Source organism: Eleutherodactylus coqui, chromosome 9, assembly GCF_035609145.1.
Source record: "Eleutherodactylus coqui strain aEleCoq1 chromosome 9, aEleCoq1.hap1, whole genome shotgun sequence".
Classification (NCBI taxonomy): domain Eukaryota; kingdom Metazoa; phylum Chordata; class Amphibia; order Anura; family Eleutherodactylidae; genus Eleutherodactylus; species Eleutherodactylus coqui.
Window position 1 is genome coordinate 16,591,906 of NC_089845.1, and position 26,568 is coordinate 16,618,473.

At 48.5% G+C, this 26,568-nt stretch overlaps 1 protein-coding gene across 2 annotated transcripts in view; it reads left to right on the forward strand.

Moving 5' to 3' along the window:
* The first annotated feature begins 549 nt into the window (after positions 1 to 549).
* PHLPP1 (PH domain and leucine rich repeat protein phosphatase 1) overlaps positions 550 to 26,568 on the forward strand; it is a 98,683-nt gene continuing 72,664 nt past the window's right edge. For both annotated transcript variants that reach the window (XM_066579159.1, XM_066579160.1), the window contains exon 1: positions 550 to 1,590. In XM_066579159.1, coding sequence (XP_066435256.1) covers positions 663 to 1,590 — 928 coding nt within the window. In that variant the 5' untranslated portion in view covers positions 550 to 662. The remainder of the gene's footprint in view (positions 1,591 to 26,568) is intronic.

Here is a 26,568-nt window from a genome sequence, read left to right on the forward strand (position 1 = left end):
CTGCAGCTCATTGATGTCAATGGGCTCCTTCACATGAGCAGATTTTTGCACGTGAAAAACCAGACACGCACGCAAATCAACCTCGTGCGCTGCGCCAATATGTCGCACTGAGGCGAGCGCACTTGTGCATACACTCATCTGAAGAAGCCAATATATCACGCGCGAGTTCACGTGTATTCACTGCGTACGTCCGATCCTCATAGCGGCGTGTAGTCGTACGCAATACGTGCTACAATAGGGCATATTTCGTACGCTCATGTTAGTGGTACAATGGGGATATTAGCAGTGCGCCCCCCTGTGAGGGCGCCCTAACGCACTGCCCGTTATCCCCTCACGCCGCTCTCCATCGCGGGCCACACCCCACACATTCCTGGCGGGCTGCGCCACACGGACTACAACTCCCGAGCGGCTTAGCGCGCCCGTGACGTCAGAGGCCGTCAGTGACAGGGCTGTCGTCCTCCTGCGCTGGCCCAGTGACAGGCCACACCCTCTTACTTAATATGTATGAGCGTGGCGGGCTAGCCCCTCCCCTCAGTGTATGGAGCGGCGGGGCTGCCTATCTCCTGCTATTACCGACGGAGTGCTCGATCATCAAGCTGCTATCCATGATGGCGCACTCCGGAGCCCGGGCTGCCTAGACGCGGCCCCCCTGCTCGGCACCGATGCTCGCTCTGGAAGGTTCCGCGTCACAGTCCATGGAGCAGCAGGCTGCAGATGGAGAGAAGCGGCCGGGGATGGAGGGAGGCGCGACCCTACTGCTGCTGCTGCCCACGGCCGGGACCTGCCAGAGCGCCACCGCCAACTCCGCGCTGCTGCTGAGGAGGAGACGGCGGCTGAAGAGGAATCTGTCAGCGAACCCCCTGGGCTCGGCCGCCGCCCCCTCCTCCGCCTTGGGGCCCGGCACCCGCAGCCTGGACAGGAAGACCCTGCTGAAGTACCGCCAGTGGGTGCAGCTGCAGCCGCAGGAGAGGGCATGGGTGCGCGGCGAGCTGCGGCGGGGCTGCCTGCAGGTCTACGACAGGCGCTCGTCCCCCGGCCTCCGGCCGCTGCTCTGCACCCTGGACACGACCGCCGGAGAGGTTGCCGCCCGGCTGCTGCGCGCGGGGGGCGCGGCGTCCGGAGCGGCGCTGAAGGTGCTGGGCCAGACCCCCGAGGGGGGCGCGGACGGCGGGCGGCCGGAGGTCTTCTCGGGCTCGGGCACCTGGATCGGCACCCCGCACAAGCTGAGCCGGCCGCCGGCTGTGGACTGCTGGGAGCTGGAGGAGGGCAGCGGGCTGGAGGACGCCGCCGTGTGCCAGGGACTGGAGCTCTTCCACTGCGGAGCCGCGTCGTCCTCCTCTTCCTCCGCGGAGGACCTGAGCGCGGAGCCGCCGCCGGCCGTCACAGTCCCTGCCCGGAGCCATGTGCCGGCGGCGGGGGGCGCCCTGTACGTGCAGCTCCACGGGGAGAGCAGCCGCCGCCTGGAGGCGCACGAGAGGCCGCTGCTGCTGCAGAACGACTATCTCTTCCAGCTGGGCTTCCGGGACCTGTGCCGGGTGCAGGAGGAGGGCATGGAGCCGGAGGTGGGCTGCCTCATCCGCTTCTACGCAGGTAGGGGGCGCTGGCGATTCGCTCCTGCGCTTGGAAACCGTTTAGTCGTGCGCTGCTGCGAGAACGCGGAGGACTGACCGGACGCTGGTGACGCAAAACGAGCGGACGGCGGCCTTTATGTCTGTGGAAAATGATCGCTGGTTGGGTGGGTTACACTGGAGGGTTAGCGGTCAGACGATGATTTAACAGGGCCCTGGCATCTGATGGCGCTGCTGAGTGACTGGCGTGTACGGGCGATCTGGTGAAGCGGCTGGCACTGTGCGGTTTACGGTCGGTCCACATTATCGGATGGTCGTCTGTGAAACGCTTACGGTTTTACAAAAAAAAAAAACAACCTGCAAACGCAGTGCGTAACGAACCCGCGGGCTGTAATGGGTTAAACGGCCAGCAATGCGTGAGTTTGACTCGTTTTAGCAAGGCGCACTTTTTTCCTGTGGGATTGAAATGTGCGCCGCGCTGCACCTTTCTGTCTCGGGGGGCATATGCAGTCTCGGTCGGGTTCCTGTAGGGGGAACTGCAAAAGTTGGTAAGGTTAACAAGTGAAAAACTTTTTTTTGGTTTTTTAAATTTATATTTTTCTTCATATGGAAGGATTGAAACGGATCAAAATGTATGCGGCGCGTGAAGACTAGCGGTGTGGGCGGGCCGCGAGATGGGAAGGGGTAACTATAGACCAGCTACTATAGGGGGGTCTGGAAAGCTACAGCAGGGGGTTACAGTGACTGTATGGAGAGCCATAGTAGTGAGGACTGGCATCAGCTGGAGTAGACGCGGGTCTAGAAGTAAGACGGGCGGCTGGGACACCAGGTAATTCCTTTACAGGCTGCTGCGAGTTGGCATTCCTACAGTCAAAGAAAGGTGACTGGCATATGGAGACTGGCACTACTTGCAGGAGCCCAGCATGAATTGACATTGCCAGCAGTTTTGCAGTCTAAAGAAAGCCTCAACTCCTGGCGACGGACATGAAGGGGCATAGATGGCGACGGGCATGAAGGGGCATAGACGTGACTCCTACAATCTAGGGAAGGAGATTTTTAGTGACCGGTCATGAGATATCATTGATAGGAGGCCTATAGCCTAGAGAAGGGGATGGGCACCCTTATGACATTGACATGGCTTCTGGAATCTAGAGGTGGGAATTACCTGGCATGTAATCACATGAACCGTTGTCTACACACTGGTACTATGCCATGTAGTAGTGGCATGGACAGAATCCTGCCATCTACCAATGAGGGGTGTGACTATCGGTGGCATAACTCTACAGGTTTGCTGCTTTGCATATAATCGGCGGCTTCCTGGCACCAGCAGTTGGTTGGTGTTGGTAAATTCTACTGCAGTATTTGGATCCGGCAGGTACTGCGGATGGAGAAATCGTATGTTTTGACCGGTAGTGGAAATGTTAGTTCCGCATGGCACACACGGATGGCTGTACTTGTGATATTCCTCGCTGTCAGCATGCCTCAGCCAGTGGTGCGGAGAGTCAGAGGAAGATGAAGGAAGAGTCCTGCCGGTTACTGGTTAACGGCACATTCCTCTGGTGGGGTATTAATCTACAAGTATTGGGATGTGGTCTGGCCTTATGTAATATCCATCACCTTCACTACCTGCGTGTGCTGTACATGATGGACTCCATGTAAGTCAGTGCGTCGGCCTGATGGACTGTCCCATAATCCACAACATTCCGGGCTGTGGCACGGGGCGGGGGGCATTAATCCGGATAGGATCTCCTGTTTCAATTAGGGCCTTATTACACGGGCCGATAAATTGTTCAGTTTCCGTCATCCAGCAAGAATCTGGACAATTCTCCTTCAGTGTAAAGGCACGCCCCGACTGAATGAGAATGTTTGCTTCTCGTCCAGTTCCTACATGTATAATGCTGACGGATGATCGGTCCGTGTTGACAGGCAGTCGTTCACTTTGGGTGTCTCCTGTTTACTGTGAATGGAGACGGGCCGCCGGAAGAGATCTCCGCGCGCTCCGCCCGTTATTTGTAAAAGCACTGGAGTGATAGTCGCTGGAACGGCTGTTGGGTGCTTACGCACCAGTCTTGTGTAAGGGGCCTTTATGTAAGCCTTTGGGTAAATTCTCAGGCCTGCTTCACTTTGAAGGGGAACGCTTTCCGAAATACTCCAACATATAAAGGGGTTGTCTGATTTAGAAAACCCTTCTTGAAATCCCCCATTAGGGCATTCTGGGTAATGCTATATTCACGTCTGCGTTCAGGGACTCCGGTTTCCAACTCCACTATGGAATCAGGGAAGGGGAAGCCCCCTGACCAAGGGACTCATTGTGTGACCGACCCAATTGACTGTAATGGGTCCGCTTTGGTTTTCATCCGGCAGTTTACCAAACGCATACGTCCTTCTTGCAGGATTTTATGACGGAACCTCCAAATGCAGATGTGAACAAAGCCTTAGGCCGATGTCCGCGGGCGGATCTGATTGGCGGCATACACGGGCGTCCGCAAATGCATTAAAGCATGTGGATTTGTTTTGCAGACCGTTTGTCCGGAAAACAAATCACAGCATGCTCCATTTGGTGCGCATCCCGCATGGACGGCTTCCGTTGGAATTAATGGAGGCCGTCCAATCGGCGGCCTGCTCGCAGCTGACACTAGTCCAGACGGGGACGCAGGAGATCTGCACTGGATCTGGCCAGGTAATGATGTGTCCTCAGCCGCTGGCAGGGTGGGATTTCGCTGCGGGCTCCAGAATATGAGCTGCTCGTGGACACGAGGCCTTAGGGGGCTATTCAGGACTTTCTCTTGTTAAAGGGTTTGACTACCAGAGGCATGTGTGACTTATCCACAGGATAGGGAATAGATGTCTGGTAGGGGTTGGACTGCTGGGACTTCCAGTCATCTCAAGAACTGTGAACTTGAAGACACCCTACATTCCTGGAGAAACAAAGATGGCCGCACTACTTCTCTGACTACCTGATGCACACTCTGCATACATCCGTAGTCCTAAGACACTACATGCTGATGTGACAGACTGCCTCTGCTCAGCTGCTAACCAAAGCAGGTATATAGTGTCTTAGACTAATGCTGTGTGCATTGGGTAGTCGGAGAAGCTGGTGCGGCCATCTTTGTTTCTGGACCAGAGGGTTGCCTTATCACCTCTGAATGGAGCTGCAGTACCATATGTCATTGTTACTCGAACAGGTGGTGATTGCCGAGCGCATCGCTCTCCGCTGGTCCCACAGTCGAGCATGCACACCGCTTCTCCAGTCGTGGGCATTCAGGGGTGCAGTGCTTGGCATTGCTGGGGGTCTCGGCAGTCGGATGCCTTTTAACCACAGTGAAGAGCAGCTAGTAAGGTAGTCGTTGGGGATCCAGTCCATGGAGGTCAGTGGTTTAATGCATCATCTTCCCTAGAGTGGTACTGTAGGGATAGTTTAAGTGATCGCTGCCCGGAATTTTCCAAGAGTCCCTTGACTTGTTGGCATGATATCATCTCACTTCATACTCTAGTACCTCCTGTTCAGGCCGGGCGGTGGTCTTGGAGTGGGTTTTGGGTGGAATCTGTTAAAAAAAAAAAAAAAAAAAAAAAAGTACCAACTCGAACTCTGGTATCAAAATAACAATCTGAAATATGTATTAAAGGAATTGGCAAGTTGCGTCTGCAAGCTGACTTCCGCCATCAGAGACCTGGATCACCGAGGACCGAGGCTGAATGTTTTAATTCAGCCTCGGTCCTCGGTGATCCAGGTCTCTGATGGCGGAAGTCAGCTGACCGCTGCCTGCCAATCATAGGCTGTAGAAGGAATAACTTCTTTTAAGCAAGGTCTGACTTGGCTGCCCGCGGTACTCCAGGATTTGGCTTTTATTCTCTGCCTTTGATTGGCTCAGAAAAGTCCATCTGTTCTGCGCTGTTAATATTCCCTACGCCCGCACATCCGGTATGCATGCGGGGCGTCCCCAGCCGAGAGGATAAGGTTCTGTCTGGTTTTAGTGTTTACTTCTAGTCTGATAATAAAACTCGTCTCCAATGCCTGTCTTGTCATTCAGTAACTTTTTCTGCCGCTGTGCCGCCGATACAAACAAGGGAGATCATATTATGTAGCGTGATGGTCGTCCTACCGGAAAGCTGTTAGGTCTGTCATCGGGGCTGTCAAATCACAGGAGCCGGGCAGTGATGGAGCTCACACACTTTTGGGGGTTTTCTTGTGTTTTTCTCCTTCGTTAGGGCATATGAGGTCATAGGGGTGGGGGTGGTTGGAACTCCATCTCCATTAACCAGAGCAGAAAGTCCCTGCAATGGCCAACTATTGCTCTGGCGGAGCTGCGATCATGTATCATACCATCACCCGTTTATTTCGTGTCCGTCTGGGAAGGAATCTATGGCTACCCAACTAGAACACTTACTGGTTGTGGGTTACAGCAACCAATCCAATAACTTGTTGGGACAGCACTACTTATACGGCTTCCTGCTATAGTATACTATAGGGTCTGTCTATGTATTTCTCACTCGCACCCTTCTCTGACCATTCATGATTAAAAAGGGGTTTCCCAACTTATAAAGTAATGGCATATTGCCATGATTTTATGATTGGTGGATGTCCATTCTTTAGAACCCCCACCGATGCTAAGAATGAAGGGCATCCAGTGCTACTTTAGCGTTGCGCCGCCTTCGTCTTGGCCTGCACAGTGGCACCCATGCCATTCCCTGCGCTGGGAGCTGCAGCTGTCTTTCAGGTGGCACCTACTAGTGTCTAACTGCTATATACCCGCCAACGCTGCCCGCATAATATAGCTGGAGCACCTCTATGTAGACGTGTTTTCTCACTGGTGACATTCCCTGCCATGTGAAAGCTTTACGGATGGAAGGAAGGTTGAGCGTTGCTCTTGGGTCATAGTCATGCACGTCCTCCGTCAGTGGGGTCTACAGTCCTACTGTTGTCCTGTGTTCCTGCTAGTAACCATATTTTCCGATGGAAGCCTAAAGGGTAACTGCTGCGGGTTATATTTGCTCGTTCACGAAGGTTAATGCAGCTTATGTCATAGGAATGTAAATGTAGCCGTGGACCATTAACTGTTATGTGCCGCTCTGGGCTACCTGCCTGCTTCACTCTATGGGGCTGTCCAATGATTCAGCAGCAGTCACTTGCTCAAAGCATTGAGTATTTGAGGAATGCTACGCGAGGAGCCCTTTTTTTTTCATTTTAAATCCCTAAACTCCCCTCCCCTTCTTTTTTGGAATGCACGGGGTCTTTTCTCACACATGCATGTAAATGGAGATTCACTTTGTGAGCTGATTAAGTTACGGAGTTGAGCCCGAATCCAACATTGTGCCAGCTGTCACCAAGTCTGAAGGACTCTGCTGTTCTTCGCGGAGTGCAGAAATGAAAAAGAAAGTTTGGTACTGTTAGTCAGAGCATAATGCGATTGTTCTCCATAGGGCCGACTGCGCTCAGGCGGATTCGCATTGTGGAGTCCGCATCCGGCAAAAAACGTATTGCGTTTTCCACAAGCGGAGTTAAAATCGCAGCATACTCTATTTTGCTGCGGACCCCCTCCATTGACAATGGAGGCCATTCGACCCGCAGACCATCTGCAATTTACATTACGGATAGGATGCGGGCACCTGTGTCATCACCTAGTGACAGCGCTGGAAAAACAGTCGGTCAGAAACAGATTGTACTGCACATGACTGACGGCGCGCGTCCGTGCTTATCCACAACACTGAAGAAAAAGGTACGCGAGGTTGGAGTGCCAGTGTGCCGGCGCCCTAAGGGGCACAAAGGAATTTTGCAGATATGTTCCTTTTTAATGACTAACAAAAAGATGAATACAGCAAGCTTTCAAGCCTACATAAGGGCCAATTACACGGCCATTTCAAACAAACGAAAATGAGCGACAGTCGTCCCACGTAAATGCAAAAAAAAGTGTTCCGTTTTCGGTATCGTTGGTTTTCAGTCAGCATAAAAATCATCGCCGGATCGTGGGCTTATTGCTGAGTGATAAGCCCACGATCCAGCAGTGAGCTCTGTTTAAACGCTCTGCACGCGCGCTAACGACCTTAGCGGTGACATCACTGCTCCTGCAGTCATTTAAACCAGTGTTTCCCAACTCCAGTCCTCACGGACCCCCAGCGGGTCATGTTTTTAGGATCTCCTATAGAAAGAACACCTGTGTAATGTCTGAGGACCGACAAGAATTATATCACCTGTGTAACCTGTGTAATCCTGAAAACCTGACCTGTTGGAGGGGGGTGGGGGGTGAGAACTGCAGGTGGGAAACACTGCTGTAGACAACGGTCATCCTGTCTAAATGGGAAATTGGTTATACCTGAGGAAGACCCCTAATTAGGTTTGGAAGCTCGCTAGAACGTCTTTTTGTTAGCCATTAAAAAGTATCATATCTGCAGGATTACTTTCTCCTACTGATCACATTTTGTCGAAATGAATCAACTCGGTGACAAATGCTTGAATAGTGCGTAGAGGATCTTCTGCCTCGTTGGTGTCCGGTCGCGTCCTCAAGGCCTAAATATCTCATTGTTGAATTGGCTAGTTTGTCGGTTGCCCACACTGCCCCTCTTGTTGGCGTGTTGATCATAGAGGGCAGCGGCACCTGCTGCCCCTCCTCTGTCCATACGTTGGTGCGGCAATGATAAACTGATTACTCTTAGTTTGTATTGATTCAGTGAGAGGAGACGCACGGAAACAGGTCTGCTCTAGTACTCCGTAACCTCTGGATACAAGTTAGCAATGAAATAGGTGCTATTATTTCAACTAACTACTCAATCTATTATACAAGCAACGTAAAAATCTTTGTGATATCTATTAAAAGAAAATGCCTTTCTCTAACTATGAGCTACTTCTCCTCTCCTCTGGCTCTTGCACTGATCTGTCAGTCTCGATTAATTACGCAATCCATCTCGCACGACTGGATGAATTATTGGCTCACTGAGGGATCATGTTACATGCTACCCATACAGGTGTATAGGGAGGAGGAATAAACTGAGGTGCAGAGTCTCTAATCCCCCCTACCCCTCCCTTTTTTAACCACACCCAAGGCTGCTATAAAACTTTAAAGGGGTATCATCTGACACATTTTATGGTGTGTGTGTGTGTGTGTGTGTGTGTGTGTGTGTGTGTGTGTGTGTATATATTTTCAATATGCCATGAATGTCTGATGTGTGGGATCACTTATCAGGTGATTGGGTGAGCCTTTCTCAGCATCCTAGAGAGGAGGAGACCATTCATGTTTGTGGCTTATTTCACTATAGAATATGGGAGTTGAAGAAACTGCCTAGTGTTTCACAAGTCTCATAAGGTATGATGTGAGGGCCACAGTAGATAGTCCCCTCTTTACGCAGCGCTAAACTTTCTATTCTAGCCACACAGTGTCAGTATTATATGCACAGCTGCTTTCCCACGAGGTGCTGTCAGCAGGCGCACAATCAGCTGATCGGTCAGGGTCCCGAACGACAGACCCCAGCCGATACTATTGACGACCTATCCTCAGTATAGGTCATAATTGATTCTCCCTGGAAAACCCCTTTAAGGAATGTTGGGGGCCAACCCAGAATGGCACTACCAGCTGCTTGTGGTCTCAGTCCCAGGTTGTGCACTCCTCAAATAGTTTAAATGCCGATGTGCTAAACACTGGTAACTTCATGCCCAACTTTAGCAGGTGTGGGCTGCTGCAATTATTAACCACCGTCGTGCCCCCACTGCTACACTCCTTGCATTTGGGCCCTAGCACCGTCGTGCCCCCACCGCTACACTCCTTGCATTTGGGCCCTAGCACCGTCGTGCCCCCACCGCTACACTCCTTGCATTTGGGCCCTAGCACCGTCGTGCCCCCACCGCTACACTCCTTGCATTTGGGCCCTAGCACCGTCGTGCCCCCACCGCTACACTCCTTGCATTTGGGCCCTAGCACCGGCGTGCCCCCACCGCTACACTCCTTGCATTTGGGCCCTAGCACCGGCGTGCCCCCACCGCTACACTCCTTGCATTTGGGCCCCTAGCACCGTCGTGCCCCCACCGCTACACTCCTTGCATTTGGGCCCCTAGCACCGTCGTGCCCCCACCGCTACACTCCTTGCATTTGGGCCCTAGCACCGTCGTGCCCCCACCGCTACACTCCTTGCATTTGGGCCCCTAGCACCGTCGCGCCCCCACCGCTACACTCCTTGCATTTGGGCCCTAGCACCGGCGTGCCCCCACCGCTACACTCCTTGCATTTGGGCCCTAGCACCGGCGTGCCCCCACTGCTACACTCCTTGCATTTGGGCCATAGCGCCCTCGTGCCCCCATCGCTTCGGCTGTTGGCACCTGTAACTTTCCAGACGTGTTGCAGCGTTGAGTCCTCTTAGTGACTTAAGAAGTAAGTTAGGGGAATGTCCGGAGTATTTAGTAACATGAAGACTTCTTGTTTGCTGCTTCTACCACTCACCATGTTGTCCCGCGGACGGAAGCTGTATGGAGCAATCTCTGTTCTGTTTGCCCCGTGTCACCTTTCATAAAAGTCCTGTGTTGTAGGTACTTGGTGCAGTAGGACTAAGTGGCCAAGACATGGTAATAAATCTTTGGTCATGCCTGTCCTCCGATAGATGGTGATGGCCCTCCTGATGGGGCAGTAAGCCGGACGGGGAGCGCTCATGTAAGGTCCAGTTACAGAAATGTATTTTACTTTTCAGAAACCTTGAACATTACTTTTGTTAATTGCTCACTTGAAACTTCACGGGTGCCCATCCCCCCCCCCCCCTTACCTCCGTCAATCAGCTGGTCGACCGGAAAGTAATCTCTCATGTGGTCAGTGGCCAACATCTTCTCTGAGGCCCCCTTCACATGTGCTTAGACCTGAGCGGTACGTACTTGCAGAATGAACGATGCTTTCCTGCATTCCAATCAACATATTTCACTGTTTTTGCGCCCGCAAGGCATGTCCAATTGTGTGCAGCTAAGACACCGATTGAAATGGCTAATTGGTCTAATGAGTTCCAGATATGTTTTCTCTGCAATGCCGCAGAGTTTCATGCATTTTCTAACATATTTGGTGCTCTTTTGCGCATCCCCACTGACTTCTATGGAGAGTTTTGGTGCACGACCGAAATGCCCAAGAAAAATCTGTGCGTGTGAACGAACCCATAGGAATCAGTGGACTTTACTTTCTGCATATTGCATACGCCTGTGTGACGGGGGCCTAATGCTGAGCAAGTGATGTGTGAGATGGCGTTACTGCCCAAAACTAAGCATGTGCGGCTACCCTGGTGTATTTTGGCACACATTTGTGCCCCAAAGGCACCGTAAGCGTCTATGGGGGATGCGCAAATGTTTACCAGGTACCCATGAACTGTGTAACTTCACAGGCAAACCACACTGGGGACTAATTAAGGTGCAGGTGTGAATGGTCCCCGCCAGCAGGGAATGTACAGTCAGATGTGATGGCGTTACCGTCACTGCGCCAAAAGCCGCTCTATTGCGTGAGGTTTTTGTGCTTACGCTCATGTGAAGCCACCCTGAACCGGACACAGAAAGGCTCTTCATTAGAGCAGGTGGCGCTATTCTAACATTAGCCCTGGAATATCTCCGGATAGATATCTGCAGATACAAAAGGCGTTTCTAATTACAGGCTGGTCTTAACTAGAGCGGGCGGAAACCTGGCAGACCCCCGTTAACATTTAGTTCCATCCAGAGACGGAGCAGGAAGGCCGAAGCCCCATGGCAGACGTGAAGCCACTCTTGTGCCTATAGTTTAGGTGACGGGGAGCGTTCTCATACTCACCTGGTCTCCCGGCAGAGTTACCATGTGCGCAAGAAGGCTGTGCATGCTGCTCCTTCACTATGGCAGGTGCGTGCACAGCTTTTCGAAGAGTCAAGCTGGTGTGTGTGGCTGACTTGGCCGGGGAATCCGGTGAGTAGGAGACGCAGCTCCCCGCACCTAGTTCATGGCGCTTCCAGTAGATGACGGGTTCTCTTGTGCTCCGCCCACTTACTGACCTTGATTCCCGTGCCGATACACCAGGTTTATATAATAACAGTATGGCTTCTTGCAGGCTTCTCTGCCGTGTTTTCTTATAAATAACCCATTGTGTCAAGTTGTACAGCTTGTACCGGGCTCACCCGTCTGAACTTTCCAATGCAGGGATGGCTAAACGTGTCTTTAAAGTGCGCTCTTCCGGCGAGGGGCGCTTTGTTCTGCTGTGCCGATAAAGGTTTGATCTACTTAGGACGAGTCTCCGACCCCTTCAGACGTTCCGATTCTCGTTGGAACAAGTGATGTCGCCACTAACTTACTCGTGCGAAGTGTTAAACTGTACGATCGTCGCTCAGAACCGTTCGCTTCTCCTTCAGTGTCCCGCACTCCTACGTGAAATGCTGAGTCGGGAGCGCTCAAACGTAACCAAGCGTCAACCATCCAACTAAACGAACGAAAAGTGCACAATTCCCGTTCGTCCAGTCGTTGGCTCGCAGTTAAACAGAACGATCATCGTTCACTTTTGCTCATTTTTAGGAGGTTTTTTGGTTTTTTTGTGTGTGTAAGATATTTTGTCTCAACGCAGCATACCTTTTCTGGCTAATATCCCGTAATGCATTCACACAGGCAAGTGCAATATCAGTCCAAGAAACTCGGAGCGTTGTTGCTCTTGCAAACTCACGACCTTTATATGAATACCGTGTGTTTTGCGAGAAAACGGCGCTGCTGCATCTGCAGTTTTTTTGCACTTGATAGAATCGCCCATTCCAACATACAACGAAGAAGAGGTCCAGCAGCACTCTTGTAGAAAATCCCATTCAGGGAGAGGAAATAATAAGCCTTGCAAAGCCAGTTTCAGGGAGCCATGGACCTATTGCTCCCAACACGGTCCACCAGAAAGGAGAGGAGCTGCAGCAGCAACGGTGTGGAAAAATGAGAACTTGTTTCCTCCATGTACAGAAGCAGGCAACATTTCAACTGTCTTTCTCAGCCATTCCAACATACAGACGCAATGTGTTTTTATTTTTTTTTTTGTCTGCTACCATAGGTAAGCATGGCCAATCGATTCTTCACCAGAAGAGCTCAAAAGTAGGAGAAAAAATAGGCAATTTTTTTTAAATTTTTTTGCGGCATTTCTTCTTGCAGTGCTGCAAGAGAAAAATCGCACATGTAAATGCACCCATTAAAATGCTTTTTTCCCCCCATGCAATTTCTGTGGATCTTGTAACACACAAAAATCATGCGGGAAAACTGTCTGTGCAAATGACCCTTAGACATTCAGCGCATGGCGGTATTACAGCGCAACATCATTGTATGGAGCCATAAGGCAAAATGGGGCTCTACTGTACTTCTGTAGATCTCAAGTTTCATGTGGGGATTTCTTCCGGTGGATTCTCTAGCAATACGGAAAAAAAACCCAATCTATGCTGTTTCCTGACCCACATCTATTGGCCTCTCACTATGCAAGCTAGAAACCTACTGCACACTTATGAGGGGCAAAAACCCCGAAACAGCTGTCTGTGTATGGGTTCTGGCTTGGCTTTCAACTCCCAGTCGTTGTTACAAGGCTTGTCTAAAGTCTCTCACATTGACTTGCAGACATGCTCCCCTCCAGTAGGTGGCGCTGTAGAGCTTTCAATTTGCATATTTTCCAAGGGAGCATGGATGGCCTTGTAAGTCTCCTTAAGGAGAAGCAATACCCTTCCCGACCTGGATGGTGTTATGAAGGTATTCTCTCCTTGGGTGGCTGCAGGTGGGGTCCTTAATACCATAATGCAACATTCTGTGCAACTTTAACATAGTTAACCTTTCTAAACTGGTGTGTCTTCGCGGGTATGTCGGAGTGTTGGTTTTATCCTAAAGCTGTCATTTATTGGTATAAAGGATCTGGGGTTGGACTGCATGTCTTGTTACTTTGGCGCGGTGCAGTTGTATATGCCATGTAAGCAGTTTAGTAGGAAGGCTCCATGGCAGTAGGGGTATCCGTGCTCTTCTTGAGGTCCTTTGAATTGCTTTGATATCCAGTTGGCAGGAAGGCTGAATCACGATCATTCACAGTCTTGCATGAAATCAAACTCCTTGCCAGTTCCATTCATCTCATGTGAACGCGGGAAGCTGTCTGAATTCATTGAGGTGCAGGAAACAGTGCAGTGTTTGTTTTTACTTTTTTTTCTTTTTCTTTCTTTGTACTTTTTTCCGTAGCACAAATTCTTGGGATCCGCCACGTTTCCGAGGACAGTGATCAGAGATGTGCCAGGAAAAGGACTTATTGTTAGCTGGTTTGTCTGCTTACAATGGAAGGACTTTTATGTACAAGATCTTTAGATTTCAGATGTACCTTTTATTGTCCAATTAAACATAATTGAGAATGAACCAAAAGTTAAGTCAACAACCTCCAGAAAACTCTACAAACTGCAAAAACCTGTGCTCATGCGTCCACTATCACAATGGCAATCGCCCCGAAACAGCTGCCTGTACATGGCTATCTTTTCCTTTAGATTTTGGCTCACATTTCCCAGTCGTTACAAGACCTGTTACAAAGTCTCAACATTGATTTGCAGGAGTGCTGCCTTCCAGTAGGTGGTGCTGTACAGGTATTGTTTCATCTTGCGATTTGCATATTTCCCAGAGGAGCATGGATGTCCTTATAAATGTCCTCACACCTTCTAGGTGCTCTCCTTAAGGTGAAACGATACCCTTCCTCCTTTACTAAACATTGAACAAGGTATTGATGAACAGAAACCATGAGGAAGCCGCTGCTGTCCAAAAATAAACATTTTGGCGTAATATATGGCAGCCATCAGTCACTGGGAAGCCCTTTGATCACATTAGCGGAACCGCAAAATCTTTTTGAGTTTCCGAACACTTATACCCGTTAACTAATACCTAACCTGAATATTAATATATTATGATGATGGTTTTAAGTCTCTTACCTGTAATTATGCAGATTCATGGTTTGGCAAGCAGGTCACCTTCACCCTTTCCCCAGTGACGTCAGGATTTCCAGTAACATCCAGCTTGTTCTCTTCCGAGTCACTGGTGCCTAACTGGTTATGGTGGTAATTATGCAGGAGTGTATAGTCCCTTCTGCACTCATCTATTGTAATGGACTGTAGGGAGATTCCGAAACAGAAGTATGGGCGATATATAAACGGAGTAGGGCAGTAGCATCAAGAACTACAAGAAGGCTGACCATATTCGACTAAGTTTTTGGGAGGAACTTGTTGGACATACTTCTGTGGGGGTTCAACCTCCAAAAACAAATGTAACTTCCCAGAATGCGGGGTGAGCTCTGTGCAGACATCTGACTTTCGTTAACTCTACTCCACTCCCCTCACAGCCGTGCATCACACGTGTAATATGTGGTGAAAACATGGTCATGGACATGAGCCCTTATTGTGAAGTAATTGATCACATCCATCCTAAGGCAGCTATAGTGCGAGAATGTTCCTCAGGAGCCAAACGGCCCCATCCAGGGTGACCATGGCCTCCAATACTCATGAATTGTGATAGGAGTCCCTGCCCTTCCCCCTGTGAAGAGCCTGCGTGATACAGTCCATCAATTTCATCATATAGGAAGTTTAGGAGACTGAAATGGTGACCCCCTTGAGAGAGCAGGGAGACGAAGAATATCCGGGCAGTCAATGGAATAATAGCGGACTTGTATGTACTGGCGGATTAATTATATAATGAATGGGGGAAAATATAGGAGTGACCCTTTTTAGGCTGGGTTCACACAGGGCAGATTTGCCGCGGATTGCCGATGCATATCCGCACAGCGGCTAAACCCCTGCGTTTGCAGTGCAATGCAGCACAAAGGAGATTTGCCAAAAAGCTGTTCTCACAGGGCGGATTTTGTCCGCACAGCCGCAGTGCGGAAATGCAACTGCGTCGTGGTTTTAAAAGATGCAGCATGTTCATTCTACGGTCTTTTCCGCAGCGCTTTTTTGTCCATAGACCTCTATGGACGCAGCCAAAACTGCACCAAATACGCGGCAAAAAGGAAAAAATCTGCAGCAAAAAATGCAAGCCCAAATTAACCTTTGAAGCAGTTCTTCTGCGGCAAAACCGCAACGGAAAAACCGCGGCAAATCTGCCCTGTGTGAACCTAGGCTTAAAGTTTGAGAAGTCTTTTTTTCAGATAATTTGTTTATAACCAGTAGCTTGAGTCACGTGGATTTCCATAGGAGGCCTGAGTTATAGCTACAGGCACAGGCTATACAATCTTGTCCCTGTATGATACCTGTTTGTTGCAGGCACATCAGCTTACATAACACATAATAAATGTGTATATATAGACCCCCACCCCCACAGTCACTTCTCCCCTTCCTAGTGTGCCCATTCCCTGCCGGACCCCCATGTACTATATGTACCGACTCATTTTATTGACTTAATTTTTTTTTTTTTAATAGTTTCCCATGTTTGGGGAAAATATTTTATTTTGGGAACCCCCTTTTAATTTTCAGTCCACAGATCATACATTGAGCCTTGTAACTGCAGTGGAATGTTCTCGTGACTAAATGGAATCCTTTGCTGGCATGTTACCGACTCTACTAAGGCCCGATGTCCACGGCGGATTTGATTTTTGGAAGCATTGGGCGCACTCCATTTTACATCTGCGGACTTGTTATCTGATTTGCGGATGCCACATGTGGATAATCGCAGCATGCGCCATTTTACCGCGGATCACATGTGGATGAGCTCCCTTCATCTCTATGTGATCTGCAGTGCATCTGCAAATACATTAAAATCAATTAGGGAGGGGGGGTTGCGGGTTATCCACAGCGCATCCGTGCGGGAAAAACACGGTCTGTGATCTCCCGCAACCAAAAATAAATCTGTAATGATGCCTCGCAGTTCATCCGCTGCAGAAATCTGCGTGTGCCGCGGACATGAGGCCGTACTCCTCTACAGCGTACTGCGAGCAGCTCTACGTTGGGTGGGCTGTGGGGTAGTTTGTGCCTAGCGGCTTTATGAAATAGTCTAAAAGAAACTTTGTTACACATAGCAACCAATCACAAAGCGTCTTTCATTTTCCAAACTCGCTCAGTCTTGATTCACGCAATCGTGTATTTGCGGGCATTGGCATGTTTTACTCTATTTTTTCTGCACGCAAGATAAAAAAATACTCCGATTTAAATTGCTAATTGGTCTGAGTTCCAGCTGTTTTTTTTTTCCTGCACTATTCCCCACACATTTATGCATCTCCATTGACTTCTGTGGGGACTTTTGGAGTGCAAATGCACAGGAAAGTAGAGCGTGCTGTCTGTGTTTTGTGTGTGTACGAACCCATCAAAATCAGTCTGTTCGGTTCCCTTCATATTGTGTGCGCAAGTACGCCCCTGTGAGGCCGGCCTGAGAAATGGAAGCTTGGCTGGGAGTAGTTGCTCTGGACGGTTTCCTAGATCTTCCCTTGTGAAGCGCCGTCTGTCAGATCTTCTCCTCCGTTGATGGTGTTCTTGCTTTGCGGTGTACGCAGGTCACCTGCACGTCTTTTATATAGTGCAGTCGGAGATCTCTAGTTGTGGCAGCACTTATCGAATATAAGGTTGTCAAGTATTTCTCCCCACGAGGAGTTTCACTTCTCATTCAGAGCTGACTTACATAATTTTACGTGTCGCGCTAATCCTCCATGCATCAGTGATCACAAATGTTTGTGCGCTCAGTCCTTCAATGGGGGAAATCCTTCCACAGTCCCTTATGATCTAATTGGAACTACATGCCTATAGAGGTAGCCGTCGTCATAAAGGGGTTGTCCATCTGTCACTATTCAAGGCCTATAGTGGGACCTCCGCCAATCAGCTGTGCGCTTGGACAATACTGGCCAGCATGTCAGAAGCCCAACAAGCCAAAATTACAGTCCGTGGGGTCCATCAAGTGAGCCTGGCCAAAGTGTCACATTTATGTGTCTTGCACCTGTAAACTACCCTTTTTTTTTTTTTTTTTTTTTTTTACAACTGAAGTGATATTGTAACTTTTTTGTTGAATGTGTTTAAAAATAATTAGATGAAAATTTGTTACAAGAACGTGATAATCCAAGGGCTGCTTTGGTGGAAAAAAGTAGGCCAGGGCACAGTCGTGTCGCCGCCGGCATGTTTTCCATTGAAAAACCTGTTGAGCCGCCCTTCTCCCTGGTATTTAGTGTTTGTTGTTCTAGTGCAGCTCAGGAAGTGATCGGGATCATCCTCTGTTCTGCAGGCACGTTCAGCAGAAGTAATGGAGCATGAAGTTGTTGGAGAATGAACTTCCTGTCATACCGCGGCTCTTACAACCCTATTGACATTGGCGATTATCGAGGAGGTCCTTCAGAGGTGTCCGTACAATCCAAAGTCAGACAGCTCTGGGGCCGCATAGTGAAGGTCCTGCTGCTGTAACCCTCAGACATGCCAGTCTTCAGAGCATCTTAATTATGAAAGTTAAGATTAAAATAAGATAAATTCTAGTAATACATGATCCTCCTAATTACAGTCCAAAATATTAGAGGACGGGCGCAGCCTCACAACTGCCCATCTGTGAAGGAGATGGTGCAAGCAGGGCACCTCCCTTTAATCTTCATCTCATAGGCAGCCGAATATGGAGGGATCCAGAAAGTAGACCCTCCTGACAGACTTCTAGAGTATTGCTAAAGTTTTGAAGGAACTAATAACTGTTCAGTGTCCTTTCATCTGCCGTACTGGGCATGGGGAGGTTTCAGCTGCTCACATCTTTACTACTTTGCCCGCAGTATAAAAGTTAATGTAACTTTCCATTTATTTGGTTTTATGCCATCTGTAGAAGTATCAGATCCTGGGATTTAATAAACCCCACAAACAGTGCAATGGCTTATCAGCATAGTTACAGCATAATGCCCCCCTGTCCATGGGCATTGCGGAATCCTGTGACGGATCTCTGCCACGGGAGCAGGAGCCTGCAGTAGGATCTCCGCTGTCAGCCTATCTGACAGGCTGACTGCGGAAAATCGCAATGATTCTCCGCTCGTGGATGGGGGCCCGGCGCTTTCCATAGCAACGCTATGGAAAGCTTCAGACAGGGAGATTCGCCGACGATTTACCGCCGGCAGAATCGCGCCCCTGGACAGGGGGCCTTAGTCTAGTTGTTCAGGGGGCCACGGTCAACGTTTGGCCAAGTTCAATGGGAAACGCCTGCTATGCAAATGACCTACATATCCATGCCAAAATCATAATGTCTTCTGGATGGATTTGACTGCAGACTTGTAAAATGTGCGGGAAAACCAAATCTGCTAAATCCACAGCAGCCATTAAATCTGTACGGAAGGCTCCCATATTCTGCACACTTCCTTTTTCTCTATTTTGTAAATGCCACAATGCATAACATGTGTACCCCGTGTGAACGTCGCCCTCGTGGGTGAGGATCATGGAAGCCTACGTTATCAGATATGCAGAATCTTGTACTCAAAGCAAACTCCCCAGTTCCCTGCTTCGTATGATGGAGCCGACTCAAGGCCTTATCGCTTCTGTGGCCGCCTGTAATCTGTAGATACTCTAGTAATTTTCAGCTACATTTTGACTTTTGCCTCTCTTACGTTAGTCATGTAAATGTATTTCGAGATGGATCTACTTGGGCTGCTTTCACATCTGCGTTGGGGTTTACTTTTCCTGCTCCATTTGGGAAGCAGGAAAGCGGATTCCCCGGCCGAATGGGTCCGTCCTATAACCGAACCGTGCCAGATGGACCATGTTGACTATAATGAGGTCAGTTTGGTTTTCTTCCGGAAACAGAACAGAGAAGCGGATATGGTTAACTGAGCCTACCGGCAGTGTGAACGAGTCCTAGCGTGTGTGACTAGGCCCATACAGACCAGTTACATAAGCGGTGTACAGCAATGTATAGCGAACAGAAGACGAGGAGAAACTAATATATACATTGACCTGCCGTACCGTTCCCATCCCTTCAGCCGGACTGTACGTTTAATTGATTTTACTTTTCATTACACTTCTCAGAACTCAATTAGCGCATGTCTCAAGAGACTGGTTAGCGTTAATGGCAGATCTGCTGGGAAGACCGCCAAGGGTTGATGTCATGAACGGCAGTATGTGGCTGTGAGTCCCTTTAATATTCAGGAAAGGGAGACTTGCTATAGTACTGTATATACTGGCACAATGAAAGTAGATGGATGTCTAGATCAGGGTTTTTCTTATGAACTTCACTTGTCCAGAACTTTTCTTTCACTGAGGAGAACCATTATATTTACCTTCATTACCTGTCTGATTGGTCATGCCCTGCATACAGTATATCGAATGTATATATGCAGCCAATTAGTTGCCATCTGGAGTCCTGCAATGTGTTCTCATTCAGGGTGATTTGCATGGCCAGAGTTGTGTGTGTGTATGTATGTGTGTATGTGTATGTGTATATATATATATATATATATATATATATATATATATATATATATATATATATATATAATTTAATTGACGAAAGATCTGTTCTCCAAATATTCAACAAAAATTTGAGGCACCGCCAACTTCTCGCTGGACGATGACAGTCTGTCATTGGTCAGTTAAAACAATCGTCCAGATAAGATTACGTCAACTTCAGTAACAATGGGAATCTTAGAGGGGTTGTCCCATATCAGCGTTTCATGGTAGAGATGAAATGCCCAAGGCGGTTTCCCGACCACCTCGTTGGTCGTTAAATGGTATAAGGCTGCCACCTCGACTGTCTCCCCCCCCCCCCCCCCCCCCCCCCCCCGTCATTTTCAACATTATCTTCTGTTAATGGGCATTAGTTCGTCAGAAAACTGCCTTGGGTTTCTCATCTTGGCCATAAAGCACTGAGCTGGGACAACCCAAAGCTCTGACCATGGTAGCGTCAAGCCGTATGCTTCTGATGACTGTTTTGAAGACTAGCCTAACCGATCCTACAGATCCTTCTGGGTTTTCGTGGTTCGGCCTTATCTTAGGTTTTCACCTGGGCAGAATGGTGTCGCAGATGGCGCTATTTGCCTGTGAAAAGTAACCTGAAGTGGACTGCACCTTATTGGGGCCACAAGAAGTCAGATGAAGTCAATGTGATATTAAAAACCTCTCCTGTTGTAGAGGAACCTTCGTGAACATGGCCTCGCTTGCATGGGTGCGGCCGGACTATCGCCGGACGTCTGGGGAAATAAGCATCCTTAATGGTCCTTCCCTTTTCCTCAGCGTTTCGGTGTATTGTCACATTGTCAAATCCTCTTCTGTGTGTGAAGAGAATACTGGAGATCTCGCTCAGGAAAAGCCAAATATCTAAGGCCGGGCAATTTTAAGAAAAAAAAGTTAACTTGTGGACGGTTCTGTGTTTTTACTTCCATGTTTCCAAGTTCCTGCTTGTGCGCAAAATTGTGACCTTTTTCTAAATGGCTGACAGTTACGTAGAAATGGTCATGTGCCCTAGGAGTACAGTTGCCCTGACTTTTTGGGCACTTTTGCCAAGGATCCCGTATTTTAAAGTATTGAACAGGCGTCTATCAGTCTCTTGCTCATAGTGGTAGATCGGAGTGGATCAAGGTTAGCCGGTGTGATACGGGTTTTTTTGGCTGAAGGTCCTCATTGGAAATTACAGATCTCTGCTGGTTTGGTTAGTTTTGCTGGTATGGCAACGTTGAATGACATGTCCGTTCTAAGACTGGCCGAAGCGCAGTAGACTTGTGCACTGATCATCCTTCACACAGGCGTCGTGGGAATATCAGGTTTTCTTATCCAGAAAGTTCTCAATGTGCCAATATGTCATATCTGCACAATTAGGGGTGATAAAGGGCCACTTGGTGTCGGCGACCTGTGAAGATATTGTCCTCCTCCATTTATCTGCTCACATAGTTACTACTGACCTTACTACTAGATGCAGAACGAGAAAGGCACCATTGTGTTCGGGACTAGTTCGTCAGTCTCTTTCTCCAGTACCTACCACGCTCGCCTTGTTGTGTTTCCACTTGGGCTTGCAGAAGATGCGCCGCCCTCAGCCTTTATCCTGCAAGAAGATCCTTCCGGGTAATCGGCAGATAATACAGGATAGTGGGACTAGCAGTTTTTGGTGCAAGTAAGTAGGGATGAATATGCTTTTATTCTTTATAGGTGCATGGATGAATAAGACAGCACGTTTCGCATCCAAGTGGATACTTCATCAGGTTTGTCTCGGAAACCCGTATGAAAGACCACCCCCACCCCCACCCCAAGAAATCTCTACTTGGTCCATCATCATACTTGCGCTAAAACTTGCTACAATCCTCCCCTCCTATCTTGATGTTATCACTGAGTTCTCATCCAACTGACCTGGCGTGGAAGGTGTATTGCAGGAACTGGTTCTTCTGTTTGCGCCCCAGCTATTAGTGGCTAGTATGCTGTATGTTTGGGGACCAGGAATGTACTTAGCAGTGTTACAGCTGGACAAACACAGTTGGAATTGCTTGGCCTCCTTCCGCTCAGCATTTCTGAGCAATGGAATGTCACTCAGTGGATGACGGAGATTAGTGCCCGCCGCGCAGCCCATTCAGCTTCAGTGTTCTTCTAGTTTCTTTAAAGCGTTTCGTGAAACCTTATTTTGACACATGTTTGATTTATATAATAAATTAGATTTTTATATAGTCAGTGGGACTCTATGGCCCCTTACTATAAAAACTGTCACTAAACAAAAAGGCCAAGAGTTTAAAGGTTTTCCATAACTTTCATATCAATAGCCTATGGCCGCCTGCACACGAGCGTTCCGGATTCCACTAGCGGATTTTCACGTGCATATGGTACCTAAATGTGCTTGCGGATAGGTGCGGATGCGTGAAAAATCACGCGCGGATATACGCGGATGTGTTGCGGAAAAAAACGCGCAGAAAAATCCGGAAGACACCCTTATTGTAAACCCAACCCCTAGAGAACTGCCCATTCCCTGGAAAACAGCTTAAAAACCAACACCCAGACTCCGTTTTGTCCCTCTTGCTTGTGCGAGCACCGTTAAATTATTCTGGCAACATGCTTTCACCCGGTGAGCAGATGTCTTTGTGGGCATGGTTGATCCATGTAACTTTTTTCGGACGTACTATAAAAATACTATATAAGTGTGGTAACGTAGTAATCGTACTGACCCATAGAATAAAAATATCGGGTCGTTTTTGTTGCACTTTGCGCGCTGCAGAAACAGGACGCACCGAAAGATGGTGGAAAGTCTTTTTTTTTCTCTCCGATTACAATTTTTAAAGGTTTTTCAGTAAATTATATGGTACAATAAATAGTGCCATTGCAAAATACAACTCGTTCCGCAAAAAAATAACAAGCCCTTATACAGCGACGTCGATGGATAAATAAAGGAGCTACGATTTTTTAGGGAGTAGGGGGAAAAAAAGGAAAAAAGCAAAAAAGCTCCGTCACTAAGGGGTTAAAAGTGGGGATGGAAAAAAGCACAATAAAAACAAAAGTAAAACTGCTTGGCCACTAAGGGGTTAAAATGAAAAAAAAGTACATTTGACGCAACAGCGAATAATACTCACGCAAGTTCTTCTGTTCCGCTTCTACTGCGTTCGTCCACGCATCCCCATAAACCTGCGCGGACAGTAGACGCCAGGATTGTTCCTTTCTGTTCTTGTCGAGGTATTCTGGGGAGTTACTGTCCCATAGGCTGGGGAAGTCCTGCATGATTGCCACAAGTTTCCCCATGTCGATCATTATGGCTTGTGGCAGGCTGGTGCCTGCTGGCTGCTCTCTGGTAGATGAGGGGACTGAAAGGACAGATCTGCAGTTGAAATGTGCCTGTGAAGCTCTGTGCTGTGTGTTGGGACGCCTCCTACCATGCCTACTTCCTGTAGTCATAGCAACCAGTGACTCCATCCGCAGCTGCACTCCGGATGTACTGCGTGAAAAAACGCACCCATTCACTTGTATTGGAGGCTTCATGCGCATGATCCGACCAAAATTAGAACAGGTCGCAGATTTTTTCACGCGCGTGAAAAAACGCGATACACATCCGTCCGTCTGGGGACAACTGCGGATCCTCATAGGAGTATATTGGCTGGGGTCTGGGGCGGATTATGTGCCTAAAATCACGCGCTTGAAATTCTGCTCGTGTGCAGGCACCCTATCGCAGGTTTTTTTTCCAAACTTTTCAGCCTTGGGGAGCCCCTGGGGAAAAACGTTTACCGTGGTGTCACCCTACCAAAAAGCGTTGTGGGGTCATGGCCATTATACAAATAAAGATTATTATGCCTTATTGTGATGTATGATTCTTACCACTGATATTCAGAGCACACAGCCGCCTCCAATAAGCACAGCGTCGCTGGTCACTTCACATCACCTGATCAGCGGAGCTTGCTTGAGGCTGCCGGCCGGTGAAGGAGGCGCCGAGAGTGCAAAATGCTGCAGATTGTGCAGTGGAGTTTTCTGCTGCCGAAAGTCCGCATCATTGCCACTGTGTGAAAACCTACCTGAAAGCTGGGTCCACACACTGTACTGCCGTCCCTGTGTAGTGGCCGGTGCTCGTAATTACAGGTGCGGCTCCTATAGATTTCAATCGGGGGGGGGGGGGGGGGGCTTCTGCAATTACGGGCACCGGCCACTTCTGCTCTGACGCCCATTGTATCCCAGCAAACGCTGCCTGGAAAATACATTTAATGTCTGAGCGATTCCCATCCTGGGAGCTGTGGCACACCGGTCGGGACTCGTTGGCCTATTCCGGATAGGGAATCAATATTAAAGTCCCAGAACACCTCACTTCAATTACATGGGGTACTTGATGTGGCCTCTACCCCATTCTCTGCGTTCAATGGGATAAAGCAACTTTGTGGGCAAGAACGTTCTTACCTTGCAAATAGTCTGGTGTAGGGGTGATGGGGATGAGCGTTCCAAAGTATGAGAACATCTTATCAGATGTGCATGATATCACCCACCAGAGGCTGGACCTTGTATTTCCAAAAATGAAAGTTCTCCTTTTAAAGTGTCTGCCTACAAAAGGTCACTCATTGTGTCAGTGTGTACACTGTGGACCAAATGTAGAGTAATCTAAACTGTTAAAGGGTCTCTCTGCATTAGAAAACTGCTATCTGCCCAATTAGGATATATACATGTTCTAGGCTTTGTTAGTCAGGGCACATCTTTCTGGAGGACTCCACATGCCCTGCTCATCAATGGCTGTTGGGATGGTCTATCTAATGGCGTACTTGTTTTTGAGTCCTCTGACCAGCCACCACCTTCAGTGCAGTTCTGGACTATATTTGGGGTCAATTCAGAATGAAGTAATGCAATGTATTTCTACTCTTTCACATGTATCCAACTCAAGGCCTGGGGGCTGAATCTGGCCACCACGCCGTTTCATGAGGCCTAAGAATTCCTGATGTGGAACAGCCTCTACTAGATCGGAGGGTCCTGAGCCCTCTGGTGCACTATGAACTTGTTTGCGGCCTGCCACTGGGTACTGGAATATAGCGGCTGCCATCTTGGTCCTACACTGCGATGTTGTTGCAGGTCCCCAGAGCCTCCGGTGTGCACTTGACACAACCATGAGGCGACTTGTACATCCCGACTGGTCCTTGCTACCAGCCTGCCTGTCCATATCCTGTGAGTCTACTGCATGGATAAGAGAGGATGTGGTGTTATACTGCTGCTTAACCCAATCGGTAAGGTCCCTGCCCTCATTTTTTGCGACCCTTTTACCAGGCTCTGCTGAGTCCCATCATTTTTCCTTTTCTCAGACCACTTGGCAGTTTAGAGTCAAGTGTCTTTGTCGGGGGACTTGTGTCTCAATTTTTCTGTTCTAGTCCATCTGGTCATCTTTCTTTTTTTTTTTTTTTTAATTTTTTTTAAATTTTAAATAGTCTTTCAAGTACAATCGGCCCTTTTTGAAGGCAACCATAATGGTGATGTGACCCTCGATGAAAAGTTGTTTGACACCCCTGCTTTATTTAGTCAAGGTCTGTAGACTATACAGTGTATATAACCAGTAAAATGGTGTTTAGGGGGACATGTTTTCGTTTTTGCTTATTCAAAGGCAGTGTACTTATTGTCATAGCAGTGTTAATGAATGTCGAGTGATCTGACATTCTGTAAACTGCGCCTTCTAAGCATGGCTTCCGTCTCTGAAGGAGCGGTCACGGATCTGTGGGGTCGGCTGCACACAAGGCTCATTTACAATATTTCAGAATATTTTTATTATATCCGGTGAGCGGCGATACAGACTTTCCACTCGACAGATTCTGTTTAGCATGTTTTCACTTCAGACTGTTGTGTCAAACTAGGTCATGAGTGTTGGAGCGCTCGGAGTAGCATTTCTTGTTTTGTGTTGGCACACAAAGGCCTCAGTGCCCCGGTGTTGAAATGATGGAGGTTGTATCAGCTGAGTTCAGCGGCAGGGCAAGGCAGCATTATTTATACCTAGCGCACCCGGTAGGAGCTGCGGCCGGATCATTAGCTTCCTTCCAGTATAGGGTGATCTCTCTTCCTATGGCCCAAATGTGTGTATATACCGTACTGTGGAGAAAACCTGGAACTAGTGACTTAGTGATACTGTGGAGTCAATGGGTGTGTGCATGTCTATCTGGGCCACGGATGTTCTCACCGCCGCTGTGCACCTCGTATCTCCAGGCCCTTGTAGAATGGATTCTACTGCCTGCAGAGGAATATATCATTATCCCTTTTTAGTTGTAGGGAAAGGTGTTTTGGAAATGGACTGGAGGCTGAAGTGTGGAGAACTTTGCAGTGACTTTTCTTCCAGTTGCTTCCTAAATACAAAATCAGGCAACTTTGTAAATGGCCTTGGTTACAAGCTGTCCCGGCAGTCTGCTGCCTCTGACCTCGGTCAGACGGCACAATATTGCTTGCTCTTGGCTCAGCGGTGAGATCTTCTGTCTCCCAGCCACATAACTTGGTACGCTGCAGAATTTGCAGCGCAGTTTTGCGCGGTGTAGACATACAGTGACATATGTAAAAGAAAAATAATCTATTTCAAAAGGGCCTCTAACTTCTAAGGCGTCTCTCATATAGGCGTTTTTTATACAGCACGGAAAACCTATTTCAATGGGGCCTCTCAAACGGGTGTTTTTAGCGCGCTAAGACCAATACTGTACATTCTATTTT